Source organism: Cydia splendana, chromosome 3 (genome assembly GCF_910591565.1).
Source record: "Cydia splendana chromosome 3, ilCydSple1.2, whole genome shotgun sequence".
Taxonomy (NCBI): Eukaryota; Metazoa; Arthropoda; class Insecta; order Lepidoptera; family Tortricidae; genus Cydia; species Cydia splendana.
Genome location: NC_085962.1, coordinates 21,464,865 through 21,490,032, shown reverse-complemented (window position 1 = coordinate 21,490,032; position 25,168 = coordinate 21,464,865). Strand labels below are relative to the sequence as shown.

General features: G+C 38.4%; 1 protein-coding gene and 1 long non-coding RNA gene across 6 annotated transcripts in view; one reads left to right on the top strand and one right to left on the bottom strand.

Moving 5' to 3' along the window:
• The window catches only part of LOC134789409 (uncharacterized), a 400,206-nt gene extending 389,399 nt beyond the window's left edge, over positions 1 to 10,807 (top strand). The window contains exon 2 of the long non-coding RNA XR_010144054.1: positions 10,238 to 10,807. This is a non-coding gene — a long non-coding RNA (uncharacterized LOC134789409). The remainder of the gene's footprint in view (positions 1 to 10,237) is intronic.
• LOC134806760 (teneurin-a) overlaps positions 1 to 24,788 on the bottom strand; it is an 82,390-nt gene extending 57,602 nt beyond the window's left edge. For 2 of the 5 annotated variants that reach the window (XM_063780080.1, XM_063780084.1), the window contains exons 1-2: positions 24,432 to 24,788; positions 13,610 to 13,929 (exon numbers count right to left, since the gene is read on the bottom strand). In XM_063780080.1, coding sequence (XP_063636150.1) covers positions 13,610 to 13,737 — 128 coding nt within the window. In that variant the 5' untranslated portion in view covers positions 13,738 to 13,929; positions 24,432 to 24,788. Of the gene's footprint in view, positions 1 to 2,067; positions 2,198 to 13,609; positions 13,930 to 24,431 lie in introns of those variants that run through there. The other 3 variants (XM_063780082.1, XM_063780083.1, XM_063780085.1) reach the window with 3 other exon arrangements.
• Positions 24,789 to 25,168: the final 380 nt, after the last annotated feature.

Sequence of the window (25,168 nt, the reverse complement as noted above, 5' to 3'; positions counted from 1 at the left end):
AATCTAATAATACATCACTACAAAATATCAATCATATTACAGTTTATCTTTTATGAATAGAAAATATTAATTTACATTAAACTGCCCCAAATTTAATTAGTTCTTCGTCATAATAATCTTAAAAAAGACCAATAATTTGTATGTAATGAAAAGGTACCTTGTGGTCAAGTTACATGATGAGGCATGATGATGATGGAACAGTTAGGATAAACTAATAATATTTTGGAGTTAAGATGGTATAAATCGTCTATTTCTTATCAATAATATATTTCGGTTGCTATTGAAGATAAGCGGCATTGAGGTTCAATGACCTCAGATATTCCATAAGGTAATGCGTCGGGTATTGGCATTTTTCAGCAAACCAATGGCTGATTTACTGGATGCGACCAAACCAAATGAAGATTATTCTAGTTAAGAAAGACTTGACGAGAGTAACTTTGGTATAGGGTCAAACAGATCACTGTGTTATGTCTTTCCTGTAGACATACACAAGAGTTAAGGGCTATATAGGTTAATTTTCTTATTTAACCCTTATCCACGTGAAAAGGTCCTCCTTTTATTTAGAGAACTATGATAAAATCATTGCTTACATGCCCACAAGCTGTTAACTATTGCCCACAGGAGAGAAAAATGTGCTGTTCGCGATAACACACTAGTTTTCTCTCCTGTGGGCAATAGTTAACAGCTTGTGGGCATGTAAGTAATGATTTTATCATAGTTCTTTAAATAAAAGGAGGACCTTTTCACGTGGATAAGGGTTAAATAAGAAAATTAACCTTTATAGCCCTTAACTCTTGTGTATGTCTACAGGAAAGACATAACACAGTGATCTGTTTGACCCATAATAGCAATCTACTTGGATTTGTGATGTCGGTCTATGTACGGTTATAATATTTGCGAGGCGCCCCAACCAGAACTGAAATTATCAAATTAGTTTTGCAGAATGCTAATACAGTTACCAATCTACCAAACTTCTTTTCCCGTATTGACTAGTTTTTTTGGGAATTTTCAATCTTTTTTCCATAAGGTACCTTTTCTACTAAACTCTGAGACAACATTACTAGGTTTATAACTAACTTATAACAAAAATAAAAACAGGTAAACAAACGTTACGCATTAAGGTTTCAGATCACACAATAAAAAAAAATTGAGCATTTTTCACCTCTTTACAAAACATTTCATATCTCCGAAACTAGAAACCCTCATAAGGTACCTTTTCCCGTGGAACGTCACATTTTATGAACACAATGGTGTAGGTTTGTTTCAATTAAATTTAACAGCTATTTATAATTAAACGGACATTCCCACAAAGAAAAGATATAGATAACATCAAAATAACAAGCTTACTAACGCGTTGATAAAATACATTTTACTACAGAGGATTTTGTCAATGCCACAAGATGTAAATGCCACAAAATGATAATTTTTGACCTTTCTTTAATCGTATGTTTATGTGGGGCAATTAAAATTACAAGTAGCAATATGTATACAAGTAGGTACAGCATACAAACTTCTGTGAAGGAGGGGTCAATTATCTCTGCACCTGACTGTACTTGTATTTGACTCCGACTACATCCATCAAAAAGTCAAATGTCGAATTGAGTCGGGAAGTATGCCAAGAAATTATTTTGTCTTCCACTTCATATACAAGCTATTATCACACCTACCTAATCATAATTTAAGAACATCACCAAAACGACATTAACGGTATAACGGTATACGGTCCATTTTAAATTGAGAAATTAACTTGTTTTCCCAACGATCTTCATTCCGAATCGCCCACGCTAACTCGTATCGTATTAAATTTTATAGGAGCAAGCAAACCAACAGCGACTTGGTAAATGAACCACCAATACCTTACAGACGTCCACGTAAAAATGTTTCGGGATCTCACGGGTCGCAGTAATGTTTGATGTACGTCGGGTCGTTAACCTTACTGAATCAGAAGGGATTAATGTGTGTCGGGTGTTATTGGTTCCTCTAATTACGTTCACGGTTCGGCTAGAGTTATGGTAATGTTCGGCAGCCTTCGTAGATAGCGGTCTCCGTCGTGACACTGATACTTACGACTCAGAATTTAGGGTCTGTAGGGCGAGCCATTCGTTAGTCACGCCCGATGACGTGTACCTTGGACAAGACCAAAACTGTTATTAGAAAGATTTCGTCGAGACCTTTTTTCGGTACTTGTCTTAAAAGGTTTTTTATGCTCAAGTTATGAAAGCCGTTAATGTGTTGCTCGGTTTTTGATGTTTATTCAAGAAAAGCGGAGTTAGGTTAAATAGGGCAAGCTTATGAAGTGGCTCCTTTCATTCGAAGCAGTAAATTTTACCAAAAGACATTCCTTTTGTAACATGTGTGTCTTCTTTAAACTGCACATTGCGGCAAAATGCATGAATTTCCGGGCATAAAACAAAGGCACTCGTCACGCGAAGCATGCAGTACCATGAACTTCTAAAGGGTAGAAAAGGGCGTTTCGTGGTAAAAAGTAAGTTAAGGCGTTCTTTGTTTGTGTATGGCGCGGGTTAAGTGTTTAGATAAGTGCAACGGAGAGCGGTGAGCGCGTTTGTTATCTCGGAATATGAGAGTCGGGACAAATGGAGCCACCCTGTGTGGTCCGCTATTTGGCCAGCTCTCGCCTCGCCCATCTGGACACCCTAGCTGAGGCCACGCCATCTCGGGAAAACTTCACTTTAGTGTTCAAGTACTTATTTAACTAATGCTCGGGCACTTTCTGACCGCCAGCATAATATTTTTATTTAGAATGTAACGGATGAAATAAAATACTGCGTGTAAGTTTAAATAGTGTAGGTATATAGTATATATTCCAGTCATATCCTAAAATGTTTTTATGAATAAGTTAGTCATGCTCATGCTGGTTTGTAAAATGAGGTCAGTGTAGTCATGATTTAACCTACCAAAGCTTTCATGAATAGAAACTTGTACTTGGAGTTGGCAACAACTGTTATAAATCAAGCTGGCTTTCTTGTTCCGTACGGAAGGTGTGCATGTAACCAAAACGATATTTTTCTAGTTCAACAACGAGAATGTAGTTAAGTTTACGTCCACTTTGTCCACAAAATAGGCTGCGTTTCAGAGCACCGTTAAATTTTGTCGTGTATAACGCCGTTGCCTATTTAACCACGCTTTTTATTGTCGGGGAATGAGGCAGGCTGTCCTTCTGAATTATAAAATATTCAAATAAGGAGGGAATAAATCCACGCGAGGAAACGTCGACATTACATATTACTGCGGGAATGCCAGCCGCCCATTCATTACAGTTATTTATAGGAGGCAGTGTCAAAGCGAGGTTTGTATTTATTTTGATGGCAGTTTGTTTATTTTTAAACGGGTTAGGCTAAAATATCCTAATCCGATAAGCGTCCGGCGAGCCGTCGAACGCTGCCCTGGATAGTCAAAAGAGCGTACAAGCATTACAAGTTCGAACGGCGACGAGTCTTTTCAATTGTTGTAGCAGGGCGACCCCGCTCCAAAATAGTCTATACCGACGCTCATTTGCTCAATACACACGATGTCACTGTCACTGGACCAGTTTCTAGCCTGTCACGAGCATGATGAAAGACTATTTTCTAAAATAAGATTTTCATCAAGATTTGACTTTTGAATAGGTATACTCTCATAGAACTTAGATCTATAACTAAAATAGGAATATCATTAACATTCAGAACAGATAATTCTTTCCATCGCAATAACGTAAAATTACTCGGCTCCGAACTTCCGAATATAATTTCGTCACTACATGTTTGGTAATCATAATAGACAAACTCAATCAATATTGTGCGGAGACAATAGACATCTCTTATTCAAAACGGAAACTATTACCGCCTTGCCATTGTATTCAGAGGCCTCACCTCAAAGAGAATATTATTCAAACGAAAAGTAGTTTGTTTACAAACGTTAGAAGATTATATTAGGGATAGTCGGTGACAGGAGATTAGGTTCGTGAATGTGTGCGTGCAGGTCGAGAGCTCGGGAACGATCTCAGTCGGGCTGCGACGAATGGTCGTATGTGTATATGAGTTAGAACTTCACATACGACTTTATCAACACGGCCATATCGCCTGTCGATACAAGTCAGCGTGAAAGATTTATGCCCAACTTTGTGACAGTGGAATCATTGTGGACGTTCCTGGGATTATCCTTTGTCCCAAATACAATATCATACATTGTTAATAAGCTTTGTTGTGGGTCGATTGATGGATATCCTAAATAAAACTCAGTTCTTCGATCATTGTATCTGTTTATATCCCGAATCCTAAAATGTGCTTTGGCTGTTAGAGTTAGACCAAGACAAGTCTGCAATGATTTTTATAGCACACGAAGTGCAAGTGTTACTTTAAACGTCAAACTTCTATGAAATTATGACGTACAAAATAACACTTGCACTGCGTCTGCTATCAAAAATCGTTGCGGAGTTTTCTTGGTCTAACTCTATCTATAGGTACCTACTAATTTCTGATAATATCCCTATTATAGTACTAGTATACCTATTATAAATGCGGAAGTAATTCTGTCTGTATGTTTGTCTCTTCCCTCTTCACAATTAAACTGCTGAACCGATTTAGATGAAATTTGGTATCGGGATGGTTTGAGTGCCGGGGAAGGACATAGAATAGCTTTTATCAATCATCATAATCATCCGACGCAGACGAAGTCGCGGACAGACACTACTATAATATAGGTAAGTCACGTATTCAGCTGATGAGTGATGATTTTGTTAAGTGAACTGAATCGTTTGAGATATTGGCGTGCATATATTAGTGGTTGCCACAGAGTAAACGATATCTAGGATCATGGCTCAACTAAGCTCTTGTGCAATATGTATGGAGCATCCATCAAAGTGACTTTGACGTCACAAGTTAATTAGCCCGTTTGATCTCTCTCATCGAACTCGAGTGCAGTAGAGTAGAGTTATCTTTAATGAAACAATTGTATTGGGATTGTACCTTGAAGTTAAAGGAAGATAATTGAACTTCCTGCAGCGGGCAAAGATCTGATTGGTTCAAAGAGCGATGCTCCGCGCCCCACATCTCCTGCGCGCACGCGGCCATGCGATATCTACTCGATGGGGTGTTTCCTCTAATTATACGACCTATTAATAAAATGCTCCGGGCCGCACAACAATCGATCACTATCCTCAATAATAATGACTTTGTTAAACTTTAAAGACGGTCCAAAGTTTTACGACGAAGGGTTGAATTTGGATTAGAAAATAATTAAACTTTAAGATTGAAATTTTCCAGACTTAGAACAATTTAAAAAAATGTTATCAAATAAGTAGATGGCCATCTAAACAAATGGTTTAGCCATTTAGTATCTAATTATGTTCGTTTGTGCCCTTTATTTTAAATTTATTGGAGTAATTAATAAATATTTGAAATACGTTTTTTTTATCAAAGTACATATTAAGTAAAATGCATAGTATTGTTTTGAGTCACTCTTTACTATGGTCATATATATTTTGAAAGTAATTGTTTGAGTATTTTTTTTAAGATAAGGTATAAATAATTTTAGTCCTCATCCATATCTAGTTAGCAGAAGTGCATCGCGGCGCGGGAGGAAGGCGCGCCGCCGCGCACCGCTCCCAGCAATCTCTGTAATAACAGGAGAGGGTTGCTATTGCCAATATTCCCCAAGCTGGCAACTTATCTCCTAGCAAATATTACTTCTGTTTGTGCCAGCTAACTAAATACCAGCGTGTGCGAGCCTCCGGCGTACAACATGGCTCCCACCGCGACTGAAGTAAGTAGAAGTATCTGACGTGATACGACTTTTAACAGTTTGAATTCCTTGAACAGTACGAAATGACGGGAACTCAAATTTCTATATAAATGGTAATGGTAATCACCCAAATTTAAAATTGTGGCTAATTATTAGCCTATTTAGACGCAGCAATCTAATAAAAAAAGAAAGTAATAAGTAAAGATAAGTAATAGGTATCTCATTTTGCAGATTGCTGCTTTCCAATTTTACAGATCGGCAGAAGCATGACATATAGAGTAATTTTCATTAAAAATCAATATTATGTAGATTTCTACGTTAAATTGTTCGTTAATGTCACATTGGTACGCTAGCTCGCAACACAAATCAAAAAATGTTTTATGTTTTTAGCTAAAACATATATTTAATGTTATTACAATTTTAAAATGATCTCTTAGTCTCATCTCTATCTATTTGGTACTGCTTCAATTCGGGTCGTTATCACACTGATGAAGTTTTAGTCGATGTTGATACAAAGCAGACCCGTATGAAGGGAACGGAGCGGTTTGCGTTCGGAGCGATCGTCTAAACGCTATTAACTAAGTTGCAGGTTTGTGTTGGAGTTTGATGGGTGTATGTTTGCACTGCCCGGGCTGTATGGAAATAATTTTCTTACTTAGCCGAACTTGCTGGCTCCACCACGCGATCAAATATTTACCGCCGGAACTCTTGCGCGACGCGGAACGTGTCTCTGCAGACATATCACGCATTTACTCGTCATTTTAATATTTACAGTAATTAAGTCTTTCATATTTATTTTATATTCATTAGCTACTTATAACGAAGCCTTCCCATGATATGTTAATTTTGCAACGTTATTACATGTCAATCCACCTATTAGTTTAACATTAGTTATTCTATGGTTCTACTAAAACCATGAATATTTAATTCATGTTACTTTAGACCTTTAATTAATTACGTCGCTAGCTTAATTTACATAAAGTTAATTATAATTACGTGCGTTGTTCTGAATATTTTAGCGCAAAAGTATAATAAGCAGCTCTCCGTTGTTTATGCGAGAGCGTAATCTGTATAGTATTAAAACAGAGAGGTCCTTTCACTGCGGAGCATGACCGCTGGATTAAACAACAAACAAAACAATACCTGTCTGAGAGGCTCGCGATTGAGATTGAAAAGTTGTGGCGGGAGTATGGACAAAGGGACTGCAAGATTACAACTTGAACAAGTTCATAATTATTTTGTATCCTTTGATGTCGGCTGCCGTTTTTGTTCTGCGCATTAATACTGTTCCGGTTTTAGTTGACCTATCGAAAGCTTAACAACAACGTCGGCAGTATCTGTTTCTAATTATGAAGATACGTTGCTATAAACTTTTGGACAGTACCTACTCCGTACCTGGTGGAGTGTGGGTGAAGTGAACGCGGCCGGAGCGCGAGGGGCGCCCGGCGATGCTATCTGCCCGCCATTGTTGCGTGCACTTAACCGTCATATAGCTTTGCCTTGCTTCGTTGTATTCTAGCCTTGTTAACACATTGTAAAGAAAATTACATTCCGTATCTGCTTACCTCAACCGTGGCGTTAAAAAGTATTTCCGTTATCGATTATCGTTCTACCATGTCGAAAAGCTTGTGTTAATATTTGTTGTGCGTTTGATGATTACGATTATCAAATAATTATAGTGTTCTCATGCGTTAACGGCAAGGTCTTTGATACGTTACGGTGTTTATCCTCTGTCTATAAGATCAGATGCGGTACGGTAACATCATGAACATGTTTATGTACATATTTACTCGAAAAAGTAAAAATTGTGTCCATAGAAACCTTACGAAAAATGTTGTATAAAAATATGTTGTTTTGGTTATACTCTACTAAGGTCATGTTTTCAAATAATTTTAATATGACCCTCGTCAACTGACCGTCGTAAAAGACAATCGTCAATATCAATGAAAAAAATATCTTATTTTTTGGCTTAATGTAACGATATGAACATTATGTTAACATGTTGCAATATTAATAGTTGGGATTCACCCTTGGATCTGTCGGAATTAAGCAGGATAGCAATTGGGGTGTCGCAGATGGCAGTAACTGCGCTCGAAGCTGCGCTGGAACGTATGGTATATACGTGGAAAAATAATGATTTATGAAGGTGTACAGTATACACGTAGACGAAATTAGTGGCGCACGATGATCCTTGCTTTAATCTGATACGATCCTGTTTACCGTAATTTCTAATTTTAGGCAACCACATATTGTATTGCATATTGTATCCCTCATCCTCAGAATGAAATTTATTCGGAACGAGATTGCTTACTGTGAGAACTTCGATCGAAACCCCCAAAGGATACCCCGAATAAGAGCCGTTGAATTAGTTTTGTGTAGTGCCGTACTTTAATAATGTTCTGTGGTCTTCAGAGGTTTCTGGGAGTTCTTGCCATGTTTATGTTGTAGTGCGCTATAATATGAAATAGATGTTTTCTGGCTTCAGGCTCTTTATTATTACTTTGAAGAGGGAACGAGCCGGGGGGCGGCGCTGCTGGGGCGGGCAAGGTAAACAAGTGCCGTCAACTGATTCAAGTATAGCTGGTCTATTATATTGAATATATTCCCCATAATATTTAATGACTTCCGTTTTATTGCAGTACTTTTTTATTGTTTATGTTAAAAGTTCTAAGATTCCTTTACAAAAAATATCATTATTCTAATTAAACTATATTAATATTATCTTCATGTATAAATATCGCAATAAATTGTCAATAATTCTAATTGGAACTATTTCTTTCTGGTAGTTTGCATTCTATTGCTTGCTTTAAAACATGTTATTATTATTTGCAGTCTTACGTGTCCCACTGCTGGGCAGAGGCTTCGTCCCAATTTCTCCACAGATATCTTTCCAATGCTGTGTCTGGCCACTCCTTCAAAAAGGAGTCCAGTTCATCCCGCCATCGACGGCGGGATCTGCCAAATCCCCGATTTAGTGTAGTAAATGAAGCAAGTTGTTGTATGGAGACCCATGCATTAATTTCTCAGTCGATGAAATTTTGCTTGGTTATTGTATAGTATGAGCCGAAACTAACATATAAATATCCAAAACAAAACACTCCTAAGTTAGGTATTTATACGTAAAAATACAAATCTGTTTATATATTGAACTGAGTAATTCCTCCGTCCAAAATTATTTTACCAAATAAGTTATTCGTATCAGTATGTAATACTAGAAAAAAATCTAAAACTTTTGTCAAACATGAGAATATTTTTTCAATGATAATTCCTTTTTTTGTCGCTCATTTTCATCGGAAAATTGCTCTGCCATTTTTTTCTTCTTATATGATCTTACAATAGAATTTGGCGTAGTGGGTAAGAAAATCAAAAAAAATAAATGCATACCCAAATTTATGTATTTTAGAACTATTAAAAACTTTTTTTTTTTTACTAGCCCATGTGTGTGTCCCACTGCTGGGCAAAGGCCTCCCCTCTCCCTTTCCAGTCCTCCCTGTGCTGAGCAAGATCCCGCCAATCCCGCTGGAATGCATCCAGGTCGTCCCGCCATCTCTTTCTCGGTCTGCCTCTGCCTCGACTACCCTGGGGATGCCAGCTAGTGGCTATTTTGGCCCATCTGTCATCATGCATCCGGCAGACATGTCCAGCCCAGTCCCACTTTATTAAAAACTGAGAGTGGAAAATTTCTCAGCCTGATTTTTTTTTCAATATGTACTAAGAAGTCACGTATACACTTAAATCCAAAATATCCAAAAGAAATATCATACCTTGTACACCCCGCTCCCTACACACTGCTCCCGATATGTTTAGTTTTTAATACGCTCGTTATTTTTTGGACGTTTCTATAGTTGAATAGAAAGACAACTGTGAACTTAATTCAGTAAATAAAATGGATAGAGAAATTTTCCACAGCGAGTAAAAAGGCAATTTCTGAAAATAGTACAGTTACATGGTAATTTTTTTAGATTTTCATTTTGTAGGTATAAAACTGCAATAAAATGGCATTCTAGTAAAAAAATTAGACGGAGCAATTTTCCGGTCTAAGACACGCCAAAAAATTATATTTTATTAATATTGGTATTTCTGCTGGGATATTTTTTTTGATATTTCATATATTGTTGCAGTACGTTATATGAATATGTCCGGTGAAGAAAGTGTGAACGGAGCATTTTTCCGTAAAAAGATGGTGTACTTTCGATTGGGCCAAATACGTTTCGCCAAATTTCACTTCCCAACAAACTTATCGCAATAGTTTCATTTCCCAAAGGAACCTTTAGCAAAGTTACACTTCGCACATAATTTATTTGGTCAAATTATCATTTGGCATGATTTTACTTTGTCAAATGTTATTAGGACAAAAACTTATTTAGCAAACGTTTTTTATTGGCTACTATTATATTCCAAAAAGATGTTTGGTCAAAATTGTCACTTCGCAAATTTGACAAATAGGCATCTCTTTCTCTATTTAAATTTGTAGTTTTTGTTATGTTATGTAATATAGGTACGTTAAATTCTACGTAATTTGGGTGGGTTGGGTTAGGTTTGAACTGCGATCCTCACAAAACGGAACCGCTATCAGAAAAGTGGGTTAGGTTAGGTTAGAACTGTGACCCTTACAGAAACGAGATGCTATTAGAAAAGTGGGTTAGGTTAGGTTAGAACTGCGATCCTTACAGAAACGAAATACTATGTACTAGAAAAAGGTCACGAAGTGGATTAATAATTTAATAGAATAACGAGATGTAAAAAAATTGCATGACAGTTTTAAACTAAAATGTGGTTTAAATATTGGTGGTTATTTACTATTTTTAGGATACTTTGGTGTTATTTGCTTTAATAGAATAGCAAGATGTAACAAATTTGGTTATCATTTTACATTAAAATGGAGTTTTAATTTTAGTGATCATTTAAGTACCTACTACATATTTTTGGCAGTAAGAATGTTTTTTTTGACGTTACTTTTTACTATATGTAATGATCAGTTAAATACCAGCCAAATAAAATTCTGCAGCCTCCTCTCTATTGGTATGTAAATTGTATGCCATGCAATATTTTGGGACATGTAAGTTATGCTTAATGATACATTTGACTAAATAATACTTGGTAAAATGTAACTTGTCCAAGTAATTATTTGCTAAACAATAACTTGCCAAAAAAGACTATTGCTAACTGAAAGTTTGCGATAAGTTGTTTTGCCAAACATTTTTTTGGGAAATGATAATTTGGGAAACATAGTTTGGGATGTGATACTTTGGGAAACGTTTTTGGCCCATTCGTTAGTAAACCGTAAAAAGATATTAACGATTTAAGACTTTAGGTATTTACTTTAAGTCTATTATTATTATTCTTTGGAAATTTATACAATACTTTTTATTTATTGATACTTTATTATACTGTGAAGTTTTTTCTGGCTGAGGAATTACTACCTTTATTTACTAGGTACACTAGATTTGAGTTTTCGGGTAGCGTTTTTCCCCACAACTCATACGGCATGTAAAGTGTAACAACTTCATAATATATTTAATTTCATTAACGGGTCTACCGCGATTAAATTTCATTATTCTATCTTTAATCCGACGTTTCGACGTAAAGTGTTATATGTACCTAAACAAAGAATGCTGAAATTGAAAATTTTACTGAAGTCGGCAGTCACCTATTCAAGTAGTGTTATAGTTGGATATACTTTGGTAATAGAGTAACTGTAAAAGTCAACATGCGTAGGTAGAAGCTAGGATCAGAAGACGTTGGTTAATCATGGAGCTTACCTGTTAGTTGTTAGTCGACAGCTCATGACAGGTTACGCTACGCAACAACACCACATGATTCCAATACGTTATTGGCTAACGAAATGAGTCATAATAGACCGGGAGATAGTGACACATTTTACTGGGTCATTTGTACCAGTATGGCGGTTCGTCAGGGGTCTAAGCATGTAATGAAGGAAAGAAAATGCTATGACCATAGCGCTGGTACCGGCGGCCCAATCGCGTGGGCGTTAGTCGAACGTGTCGGATAAAATACGAGTGTCGAACGATTTGTACCACAAAAATCCTCGTATTATTCGATAGTCCATAAAAAAGAAGTAGGCGGTAGCGTAATGCCATACTTCTCCGGTGTGACTTACAGCCCGCCATACTGAGGCGAACACGTTAATTAAAAAAAAACAATTCAACCATTTGTGCCAAGCTAATTTTTGCACAGGTGATCATCGTCGAGCAGCCATTCATGGACATCACCATGCCATACTCTTCGGACGGTTCCAAATGGCCGCCATACCGCCGCAAGGGAGTTAATTTTTTTTTTGTTAAACGATTTGTACCAGTATTGCATTTAAATTTTTGGAAAGTGTTTGATAAAATGTGACCGTTATTATAATTGCCATACTTATAGTAGGGGGATAAAGTGCTGCCATACTTGAAAAACTTATTTAATCGACACGTTTCAAAAATACGACTATGTATACGTAAAATATTTTTTTACAGCATGGCATCATCATATTCTGTTTGTTTGGATACAATTGTACCTAAAAAAATATATTTCAGATTATAACTACGGGGCGGACGACTGTGAGACTTAAGCCAAGACTTAAAACAAAAAACAATTTTTTGACGATTTGTACCAGTATGGCATTTGGATTTTTGGAAATTATATGATGCAATGTGACCATTATTATATTTGCCATACTTCTAATAGGGGGAAAAAGGGGCACCATAGTTGAAATAAAAAAAAAATATTGTGCACATTTGCCACCTCCTACAGGTATGGCATTATGAGATTTCTATTTATGATCACACAGAAAGTGTTGAAAAAAAAATTCGAGATGGTACAAATCGTTTAGCAATAAAAAAAAAATTAACTCCCTTGCGGCGGTATGGCGGGCATTTGGAACCATCCGAAAAGTATGGCATGGTGATGGCCATGAATGGCTGCTCGACGATGATCACCTGTGCAAAAATTAGCTTGGTACAAATGGTTGAATTGTTTTTTTTTAATTAACGTGTTCGCCTCAGTATGGCGGGCTGTAAGTCACACCGGAGAAGTATGGCATTACGCTACCGCCTACTTCTTTTTTATGGACTATCGAATAATACGAGGATTTTTGTGGTACAAATCGTTCGACACTCGTATTTTATCCGACACGTTCGACTAACGCCCACGCGATTGGGCCGCCGGTACCAGCGCTATGGTCATAGCATTTTCTTTCCTTCATTACATGCTTAGACCCCTGACGAACCGCCATACTGGTACAAATGACCCAGTAAAATGTGTCACTATCTCCCGGTCTATAAGAAAGGAGTCAGGTAAAAAACAAAACTCACTGGATAATCAGTCACGGGTTTAGAACTCTGAGGATCGACATGTTACAAGCAGATATCTAATTTATTTGTTACATACTTAGGGCCACTTGCGCCATCCATAGCCACTAACTTGGGGTTAACCGGTTAAACCCGGAGTTACCAGTACAATTTAACCCTGCAACTGGCCCTTAGTGAGTTTTGGTTGTTAACCATACCTTAATAGCTTCTGCAATGTGGATTTTAAAATGATGGCAAAAAATTAATTGAACTTCAATGGCAAGTTTACCGGATTTGATCACTCGTATTTTTAAAGAAGTGTTGCTTTGCGTAGCTGAGGGACAATCAAGCTGCAGCTGGAGAAATCACCTGCAGATGTTCATTTAACAAAATGAACATAAGAAGATGGTCTAAACATATGATAAGAAAGGTTTTCGAGTTCTTCGGAGTTCTTCGAGCGTTTTCAATAGCTGCTGGTCAATTTCCTTTGAAAAATACATGCAAGCATCAAATACCGGAATATGTTTTCGGTGTTGCATAACGCAGTTGTCGGGCAAGGGTCAGTGGCGGTGACTTACCTAGGGTCTACGAAGGGCTCCGCGTAGATGTTGCGCACGGGCTGCCGGCGCGGCAGCGGCGGCGGCACCGGGCTGAAGCCCTCCATCATATCCTCCCTCTCGCTGTACTTCAGCGATTTCATCGTCATCTTGACGTTTGGAATGCGTCTTTCCACTTCACAATCCCATCATTTCCATCTCACTTGTAATACGTCCGCTTTTATCACTTACATCGCTGTTAACACTGATGTCAAATCGTTCGTCGACATCGGAAAACTAAATCACTTAACGTCGAAACATTTTCATTAGCACTTTATTTATTTGTTGTTTCCTGGCAGATCCTAAAACACCGGGTTTGTTATTAGTTTATCGGACTAGTTAGGGGCGAGAAGCGGTCGAGGCGGCCTCGTTCGCCGGGCGCATACGGCTGACTGCCGCCCGCGACCCTTGTCTCGGCTCACACTCAAGCTTTTGTCGTTTTTTGCGCCCGCGTCGAGGTGCCATAGAAAAAGCTCGCCATAATAATATACTATAGAAAAAAAGTGCCATACGAAAGACGAGGGATCACGGTGCAACAGACCTGACGTAATTGAATAAAACTAGATCCGATCCGCCCATGTTCAACATGATGCGGTTAAATTTTTCATTTTAATTTCGGAGATTTGTCCATTGTGTCGAGTGTGAATAAAAGCAGCTTTTTCTATCGCAGACAAGGGTGCTCTTTGAGTGTGGCCGCGTTGCAAAAAATAGATACTACCTATTATAAAATTTATACTTAACGTATTATAAATTATAACAAAGTACCTACAATAGAAATTTGATCCACGCTATTCTGTCTCTAAAAAGCTTCTCAACAGTTGCAGATTAGTTTTTACTGTTCTTTATAAATTCTTTATTTTATGTTGCGCGATAATAGAAATATAGGTTCATTCAAAGCAAATATCATCTGCTCAGTGGTAAAATTCACGTGGATTTGTGTGAAACAATGACAATGCAAGTTAATATTGCCATTATAAACAATTGCACAACACAAGTCGATTGAGAGGTTGGATTATGGAAAGGAAAAGTACCATTCGAATCGATAGCCCCTATTATCGGCCGGGCCGAGCCAGGGTTCGCTCGACTGAATTACAGTCAAGAATAAAATGGCAGCGACCGCGAGGGTGAGCTCGTCTGAATAATTAATACTCAATGAATTTATCTATTTACGAGAAGATCTCCGTGATGCAACCCGCGAGTCTACGAGACTAATAACTTCCGGTCTGTTACTGACTGAGTGACAAATAGGGCGATGGATTATTTTCAGCACGCTTTTATTTTTATGTTTTGCGTAGGACAGGTACCTATTGTAATGTCTACTAGAATTATGGATGATATTACTATCCCTTCCCTTTTATAAAAACAATAAGTGTGCTGTTTCTGAAATTCCAGCTAAGTAGATATTTTAGCCGTAATAGTGCTTTGTACCTTTTCTGTGTTGTCGTAACAAAGGCCGGAGCATCTCAAATGACGTCACACAATATGTGCTCGTGGTTCTAAATGCCGTGCCTGCAGCGTCAGTGTGCAGCGTCCCCTACGGCGGGCGGCTGGTTGATCTCAGCGCTTTGCATGTCAAACAATTGCCCTCGCACCGCACTGCACCGCACTCTATACTCGCGACGACCGAGGCGTGCACCCTTTAGCGTTTTTGTTCTCTAAAATTGTTTGTTTTACAAACTCTTTAACCCCAGCTCAAACGTTATTTATAACCCTCTTAAATGCATTACGCATGATTTATATTTGTTTACTAATTTAGCGGCACCAGTTCCCGTGTGAGTTTGGCGCGTGACCATCAAATTCACACAAAAAATGATTCTTGAAAAGTACCGCGGATAGAAAGGGCCGCGGTAAAATTATGTAAAAACCTGTCCTATGGGCCTGAATTATCCCGCAAGGATAGAAATAAGAATATAAAAGAGGCTTAGAGTTTTCCTTGAGGCTTATTGAAGAAGCTACGAACGCGAGATTTACATACATACATACATACGAGTACATGTAGGTAAACATGCCTGCTGCCGAAGAGTCTCCGAGTACTGTATAATAAATTGATTTAAGCGCTCCTGACAGCTTTAAGTGTGTTTTGACAAACATTGGGGAATTTAAAGCCCCGGTGACAAAACTTTGTTTCGAGTCATTCCGCTCCGGCGGATGCCTATTGATAGGCAAAAAGTGAATGTTGCTGAACTGAACTTATTATCAAATTCAGTTTGTCAGCATTATTCAAGGACGTAGGTAAAAAGATAAACTGACTTCGGAATTTGGGTACTTACATAATAAAATAAGTTAGGCTGGCGAAACTGACTGCCAGATTCGAAATATATTTCCTAGGTAACAATATAGAAATACAACTAGCATTTATAATATTTTACAAGCTTGGTACGTTTGTATATTTAATATAACGAGCACTTGCTAGGTCTTTAGGAATCGTAAATTTCGCTATAAATTGCTAAGTGGGCGATTTACATCAGAAACTATAAAAGGAGAAGACATTAATCATTCTAATAAAATTGAATGGAACTGTAAAATATCTTCGTAGGTACGTATTGCAAATTCCCGCGAGTGTAGGACTATTGCAAACGGGGAAGGATCAGCGGGGCTTTAGCCAGCGTCGAAGAATGCATTCAGAACATGATTTCACTTCAAATATACCTATTATGTATGGTGTCTTATAGGCAGTAAAACGATTTCATAATTTTGTACATTCAGTAGGCATCTCGGAGAAAGCCTAAGGATATAAGTTATTTTCTGATTTCAATTGATCCATTTGATTTATTGTAGAGTATATCGTGCGCAATAATAAACTTTGCAGTTGCAGGGCTTATGCAATAGCTAGCGGTGCATATAAGGCAAGTAGGAAGCTCGCGCATCGCAACCGATCGTTTTCCCATGGCGCACAGGCTGAGTGATGTATTCCTGAGAGGATTGATGTATGGTGAGGCTAGTTCTTGTACTTGAACTTGTATTAGTTACGCCCGACTCGGAGTAAATAACATACTACATTGCTGTTCAATAGCGCGTAGTTCGTCTAACTATGTAGGTGTACTGTCTATAATATTGCAATGTAGTGAGTTCAGTAGCGGCCATACAATGGATTGATTATTCGTCAGATTAGCTCTGTTGAAGCTGCATCTTAGTTAGAATGTCAAGCAACGTACAGGTTGAATTATAACATTAGTAATTAACGCGGCGTTTCTTTTAATGTGAAGAGAATTGTAATCCAGTTTAAGAAAGTAGGTAGTTGTAGATTAATAAACACGTTTCACATACATATTTTTAAATATTAAAGTAAACATAGAAAAAATACCGCTTCGGGCCAGATTCGAAATTGCGACTTTTTGGAACCCGGTCCAAACGCTCTTAACCAACTGAGCTACCGAAGCTTACCGCTTAGAAGCGTGCGATTTTTTCCATTAGGTATTTTCTTTGTTAACACGCCTTAGGGAAGGGCGGAGGGGCATAGCGACATCTACCGTAAGAATGTTCTATCCTAACGGCACCGGAGTCTCAAGTTATGATGTGCTAACCCATACTAAGCAAATACGTCTACGTCTGCAAGCGATACTACTCATTTTTAAATTAAAGGAAAAATGTAAAATTCATCGCTTCGGGCAAGACTTGAATTTGCAACCTTTTGGAACACCGGTCCAATTCCTAAAATAATGTAGTATCGCTTACAGACGTATCGGCTTGGTACAAAAATAGTTTAAACACGTTTTTAGCTAGTACCGTAAAACGGGGTGAGTAGGTTTTGCGGGGAGAGGTGGGTTATGAATGGGGAGAGAAGGTTTGAGAAGGGGGTGAGAAGGAATTTAAAGGCTACTGCTACAAAAATAATGTATTCCAATTTAAAATGGAACTATAGTAATACGCATAATAAAAAAAAATCGATCCAACAATCTTCCAAAATCACCTTTGTATGAAAACCCCTCTCACCCCAAATACGAAGGCACTACGGGGTTAGGTGGGTTTTCCTCTTTATCGTCAAAGTTATAAAATGGAACTACCCAAAATAAAATAAAAACTAAAATACAAACGTCCGGAAAACTTATTATACACACCATTCAGTTTTCATATGTAAAAATAAAATATTATCGAGGTTTGAATTTCAGTTTTGACCCTACTCAGCCCTATATTTACAGTAGTTAAATACGGGGAGCTAGGTTGTTGGAACCACTTTCAATGTTCGTCTCTACCCAGATATATTTCGACATCCGTCAACCGGCTGTGCCACAAAAACAAAACTATTTTAATTGGCGCAAGTTGGAGCTTCTACGAACAAAAAATGTGTGAATGAATCAGTTCACATCGCAGTTTGACATCTGCGAGTGCTACATGGTTAATTTATATTTAAACTTTCTGCAAGTTGCTCATAAAATCCTAATGTAAGTAGGTATAGCGACAGTCGGCGGGTTTGTTATTTCTAATGACTAATATCACGCTTGGAGAGCAAGCTTTAATTAAAGCTTCCCAGTTTTAAGGTCGAGAACAAACACGCACGAAATATGAAGAAATTTGGTTTAATTATCGCTATCTTGGCTCATGTACTTGTTCGTTTATCTCATGTGTTAGTAAGCCTAGGCAGTGCGCGGTGTGATGGTGTGTCGGCACGTGAGCATGTGTGCATGTGGAGCACGTCTCATAAGATAAAAGACGATATTGATTCCGTGACGAGCCGAGCCGGGCTGTGGGAAACGATTCCTGTCCGTTTAATAGATGCCCCGAGGAAAAGACTGCTTAAACGTTCTTTGTTCAACCATCAGTATTCTTAGAAAACCCAGCGGTAAAACGATTAATGTTCGCAACTAATAAAGGTTCTTTTGACCGTGAAACTTTGATATTTAGTAACGAAATTTACACTGAACATATTATTGAGTTTCCAAGTGTAATTAACGAGTTGCGGGTACCGAGCACTTTATTCCCAGTTTAGTGACGCGGACGGTAGGCTGCTGCGGCCGCAGGACTTGCCACATTCTCGTCGGGTAATTACGCACGCCACGTCTCGTTCCCAAGCTCAACTATAACATTTTATGCCTCATTTTGTTGTGTATGATTTGCTGTGCAGACAATTAATTATCGTGGGAGGAATGCGGCGGATTCAATCAAATCAGTGAACTGTCGATGGCTCTGTTTAACTGGCTGTTCGTTGATTGTTTAAAACTGTATTTATGTAGATCTGTTTTAAGAGTGATAACAATGTTGGTGATTTGTGTCTTTGAAAACAAAATTGGAGTGAAAAGAGATCAAAGCTCGGATAAGCGGTGATTAGATCTGACAGACGCAGCCGGAGTTGTTTTGAGAGCCGCGAGTCTACTTCGAGTCGTTCAAAACAAATGCTGTCTTCGCGAAACACCCGGAGATAAAAGCGCCGGCTAGTTGCTTTTTTATTTTCAACTTTTTCTCGACGCGCTGCCTTTCTGAGAGTTTTTAACGGTTAATTTGTCATTAGCCTTGCATCTGTCAGCGACGAGCGTTTCGTTGTCCGTACGTAAAATTAATTGCAGTGTCGTTTTCTAAGGAAACATCCAATTTTGCGAATTTTTAAGTTCTTTTATTTTTCTCTTCTTGTAATATTCGTGTATAAAAATCTGTAGCCTAATTGTATATGTATACTGTAGGTAGAGATAGCTACGAGTTAAGGATGCAAAAGGAAAAATCTTGAAATCTGAGCTTACTTACTTTAAAGTTTCATGGCAGATATCTAAATTATGATAGGAATGACTAGGTAGGTAGTTAAATCATTGACTCCGAGTGTAAATAAAAGCGACAAAAGAAAATCAATGTTTAAGCGGCCGGTAATGGCACCGCGGCGTCATTAATGATTATAATGGGCAGGGAATTGTTTCTAGTGCGTAATGGCGGGAAGGTAGGGCGGGCCCGGAAATTGTCCTCTTGTCGGCCCGCAGCCGCATTAGCCCAGGACATTAGGCCACGCGGCGCCCGACACGGCACAACAATGTGTGCGTGGCGTATCATTTGTGACGCGACACGTGACACGGAGGTGAAGCCTCCGAGACGGGATCTAATGTAAAACGGACAATGAGTCAACAAAATTATGATGGATTCCACGCGTGTGAACTAAGCGGGCTGTGTCGTTGGGACTCGGCGAGCCATTAGTGCGATCGACGAATCTTGAAGCAATTTAGTTTGAGCACATAATTGCGAGAACAAGTCGAACCTAATTGATGGCCGGGGTCCGAGTTCAAGTTGCCGTTAGCGACTTTATCGCGCGGACAGGTTCTCGCTGTAATAGGTACTAGTCGTCGTCGTGGGACTAGAGTCAATATGGCAGGTTGATTTTATTGCAATGCTAATCGTATTTTATTTATCTCGGCGATGATAATATTGTTGTGCGCCATCATTATCCTGTATATACATATTCATGCAGAAACAGTAATGTGACATTATGGTATGACACACACACTGTCTGTTTTGAGCAAAACAATTAGAATCCAGCAGAAATGGCAAAAACTGGCTTTATTACGAGGATAGTTCGCCAATTATAAATGTACTTAGGTACATAATTATTAATTAAAATTTGTTGGGCCTAGTATTCCTTGGCATTGGCACTTTCAGATGATTGTACGTATATAATTCGTATTGAATTAATTAAGTATATCTGAATATTTGAGTAGAATCATAATATTGAACTAGATACAAATGCTCGTAATTCACGTGTAAATATTTGTAGTGCACTAAAAACCATCAGTCGCGCTCTCTTTCCATACAAGTACATCCTAACTGTCAGATATCTGTTGCCTCATGAGGCATTTTCAATTGTAGCAACGATATCTGACAGTTAGGATGTACTTGTATGGAAAGAGAGCGCACCATGGTGCCATAATTAAGTTTTTTAAAGTAATTTACCATTCATGAACTGTTCGGTTTTGGAGGTAGGTATGCAAAGATCGACCCTTTTTTGCGAAACCCGTTGTTATACTATTGAGGGTGCCTGTACCTACATCTTTTTCAATTTATGATCTGCTATATACCTGTCTACTACCTATAATAGAGCCGTAAGAAGATATCGGGTACATGTCACCAATTAAAACAGCAATTAAACTCACCCATGGATGTAAATTCCATATTCAATTAATAAAATCATCCGGTCGAAATGCTATAAATTTAAATAATAATTTATAGGTATGTATTTCATTCTAAAATAAACTAGTGGCTCTGTGAGCTGTAGACCTCGCGAGCAGAGTTTAAAACTGAATAAATGTTATGGTTCCGTTGTTTTGAAGAATTTAGAGAATCTAATTTGACCATAAAAACTTAACTATCAATTGCTTACAAAATTCGGGAATTGGTTTAGATATGCGACCTGTAGAGTAGAACATATGGACATACGAAACAATTTTTGGCTAACAGGCCAATTCAAACTTACACTGATATTGATATCAGAAAGACATCTATCTAACTGATGTCATTTAGTTATCGTGCATTTCACTCGTTCTTGTCCGTACATGTATTGGCGCAAGCGAGACGCACGATGACTACTAAATAACATGATAAAAATATCATCCCGATGTCAGTGTACGGTCGATGCCCCTTAAGTATACACGTCGCCATACTAATTGTATAGAAAAGTGGATAGAGTTAGACCAAGAAAAGTCTGCAGAGATCTTGACAGCACACGCAGTTCCAATGTTATTTGTGCCAGTGTCAAAATCTCTGCAGACTTTTCTTGGTCTAACTCTACTTATGTTAGGAAACCAACATTACCTTTGAATTAACCTGTAAACTGCAACTAAGAAGCTTCGTGCGCGAGTGTGGCTCATAATTTCCGAAAATCATTTTTTCTTCGAGGCAATTACTCCGTTCTCATATTTTGCGTTGCCCATAATTTCCCGAAATCATTCATTCTCGGTAGCAATTACTCCGTTCCCACATTTTCCCAATGGTTTTCTTCCGCAATCGCCTATTTTTAATATTTTTAAATTAATCTTTTACTTATTTAGTTTTCGTTCTTTTAAATATCTAGGATAATATTGTCTTGTTACTGTATGTTAATAGTGTAGTAATTATATTTGTTACTTGTAGGTATTTCACATACAACAAATATCAAAAACACTAAAATTAAAACATAATCTACAAAACTACAAGTAAAAAACCAAACGCTGTCAGCCAATAACTCTAACCTACCTATCTCTGGGAGCAGATTCGTTTTTAGGGTCATCAAAAAAAAAATAACCCTAACCTACCTATCTCTGGGAGCAGTTTCGTTTTTAGGGTCATCAAAAAAAAAATAACCCTAACCTACCTATCTCTGGGAGCAGTTTCGTTTTTAGGGTCATCAAAAAAAGAACCCTAACCTACCTATTTGAAAAAAACCTGGTTATTTTTACCACTAGCATTAAAAAAAAGAGAAAATATAGAGATAGAGAATATTTAGTTAGTGAAAAAAAAACCTACTGGTTATTTTAACTACTGGGATTAAAAAGAAAAGGGAATAAATTGAGAAAAGGAAAATTTAGTTTATGAAAAAATGTACACGAAAAATTAAATAAAGCGAAGAAATTCCACTGGGAAAAAATGAAAACGGAGTAATTGCCTCGAAGAAAAAATGATTTGCGGAAATTATGGGCCATTTTAGCGAGGCGATCCAAATTAAAAGGCTCAAAGTCTAACTAACATTATTGTTAGTTAGACTTTGAGCCCGGGAAAGCGCAACGTACGAGCAACCTACAGCTAGTTCCCTGAGCCCAAGGTCGACCACTACCCTAGGCAATGTTAACCCCTGCGATTTATGGATGGTGACCGCCCATGCTATAAACGTAAGTGGAAATTGACTCCTGGAACAGCCATGCCCTTGAACTAAAATCGCTAAAAAAAATTTCAAACAAAAACTCAAACGAATACGCTTACCTCGCGCTTCGCGCTCGCTTGATCAATCAGCAATACGATGTTTAAGTGCAAAAAATAAATAAAAAAATTTGCAGTTACTGGGGATCGAACCTATCCTAAGTTCCTAACCTATCCCATATCCTTGCTTGTAAGCGTCTTTCCAACTGCGCTATGATAGCATTTAGACGAGCTGACGAAATTTGGTTACTTATTCTCGAGTAAGAATTTAAATATCTAATCTAAAGAGAATAAAGTGTATAGGGGGCAGCACAGGAGCCGTCAGATCTTTGGCGCGAAGCGTAGATATGTAGTTTATGATTCCGATGTAACCCACGAGATGGCAGAACCTACTATGCACAAGGAAACGTACTTACGAGAACGGTAGATGGTAGCACTTGCTTTGGCAATGTACATGTGCACATATGTTTCCGATTCAGGCCACAAGATGGCAGGCCCTCCAACGCGCACGGTCCCTATAGTGGGCGCGCGTGAACTATAGGGGGTAGCATAGGAGCCGTCAGATTTTTGGCGCGAGGCGTAAATGTGACGTTTATGCTTCCGATGTAGTCCACAAGATGACAGAACCTACTATGCATAAGGAAACGTACCTACAAGAACGGTAGATGGTAGAACTTGTTTTGGCAATGTACATGTTTCCGATTCAGGCCACAAGATGGCAGACCCTCCAACGCGGACGGTCTCTATATGTAGTAGAGGGTTATTGTCATACTAAATTTTGTAGTCACAGTAAATTTACTGCCATCTTTCGATACAGGATTAAAATGAAAATGAAAAAAAAAAAAAATAAATGTATATATGTATGGATAAATGATTTTTTTTATTTTTAGAACGCCATATGATTTTGACCCATGTTCTTTTACTGATATGAGTAAAAATTGTTAAATATAAAATGGTGTCGCCGTCTAGACGAGCATAGGCCCAAGGTATGGCGCCGTATATTCAAGAATCAAATTTTCTTTAAAGCGCAAAAAGCCATCATCTCTTGCAAAAAATAAACGAATGCGCTTAGCCCGCGCTTGATAAATAAAAAATACGATTTTTTTAATTTTTTCAAAATAAAAAAATAAAATAAAAAACAACAATTGATACGAAATTTAAGTATAAAAAAATACAAAAAGTTATGTAGCAGCATACAATTACTGGGGATGGAACCAGGGACCTCCCGATGCAAACAAAAAAGCGAACGTTTGCAAAATGCGCCATGATAGTTCTTACTAAAGCTGACGAAATTTAGCTACTCATTCTCAAGTAAAAACTAAATATCTAAATACCGCCGAAACCAGAGATACAAATTTTCTGAATTTTTGGCCATTTAATCTATAAACATATATCAAAAAGAAAAAACTCTTATGATATCGATACGACTATTTGTTTAGGCGCCAGGTATCACGACTCCGCCATTTTTTAAAATTTCCAAAAACCGGATTGACAAAAAAATTTTATTTAGTCATAAAATTCGGTCACAAAATTTCACGAGAATCGGTTAAGAATTGCGACCTGTAGAGGAGAACATCCGGACATACGAAAGCAAAATGCCCGAGTCAAAACGTAGACCTTCGCTTCGCTTCGGTCAATTAACAACATCGCCTCCAATCAACACTCGATTGCCTTGTAATTGGTCCCATAAAGATAACTCACCATTCACAAGATAATAATGAATCGGTGATGACATGAATATGGAATCAAATGCATCCAACTCACGGTCGCAGCCATTAAATAATGATAGCAAAAGTTTGTTCCGTCAACAACTCACGCGCGTGATATATGACGGGCCCGTAACTCACAGTTTACACTCCCCATGTAATTTGACTACAGTGAAAGCACATTTTAAGGAAACAATAAACACCAAAAACAATAAAGAACAAATTAAAGTCAGACACAGAAGCGGTGGGTCGGTATATTGCGTCGTTTAGAAAAATATTGCTGGGTATCACGCCACCGAGGGCCGGGGTCGAAGCTACCTGCCAGTGCATGTGGTATCGTGTGGCGTTCGGGCCGTCAAGTCTTCAGATCGCGAGGCGCGTTAGATTTATGAGGGCGGAGGTCAGATTTGCGGGTCTGTGACGGTATCGGTCAGTGACCGCGGAGCGCACGGAGCGCACCTCGCCGCTGGAGGCGTCGTGAGGAATGACCGCGCGAGTACGAGGCGGCACGGAACACGCGCGGACCGGGCGCCCTCCGCAGGCGGTTTGATGCCCTCCGCGCGACGCCGATGCGCGCGCAATCTACGCGACAGGATAATGCCGCCCTATCCCATGTCGAGCTATCGAGTTACGAGTATCCACAATCCACATCCACCGTCAAGCTTAACTCTATCAGCTTCCCGAAAGACGTATGAAAGCTTCTATATATTTACTTGAAATAAAATCAAACCGCCGTTTTATTCTAGAAACTTTCACATATTTTTACGTTTTTCAAAGCGATATATTTAGTTACTTACTTGGTAATGCAAGATCAGCTTACCTGTGTTGTTAATTAACAATAACTTTAATTTTGAGATTGTAGATAAATCTTAATCGACAAATGACATCCCTAAACGGATTATGATTGGAGCATGCGTGGTAGGAGGGTTGAGGGTAGCAGCGGGCGGCGGGCGGGCGGGGCAGGGTCGTGTCACCCGCGGCGGCGCGACGCTACGCCGACGTGATCTTGACACGACGTATGCACGTTGCGGGA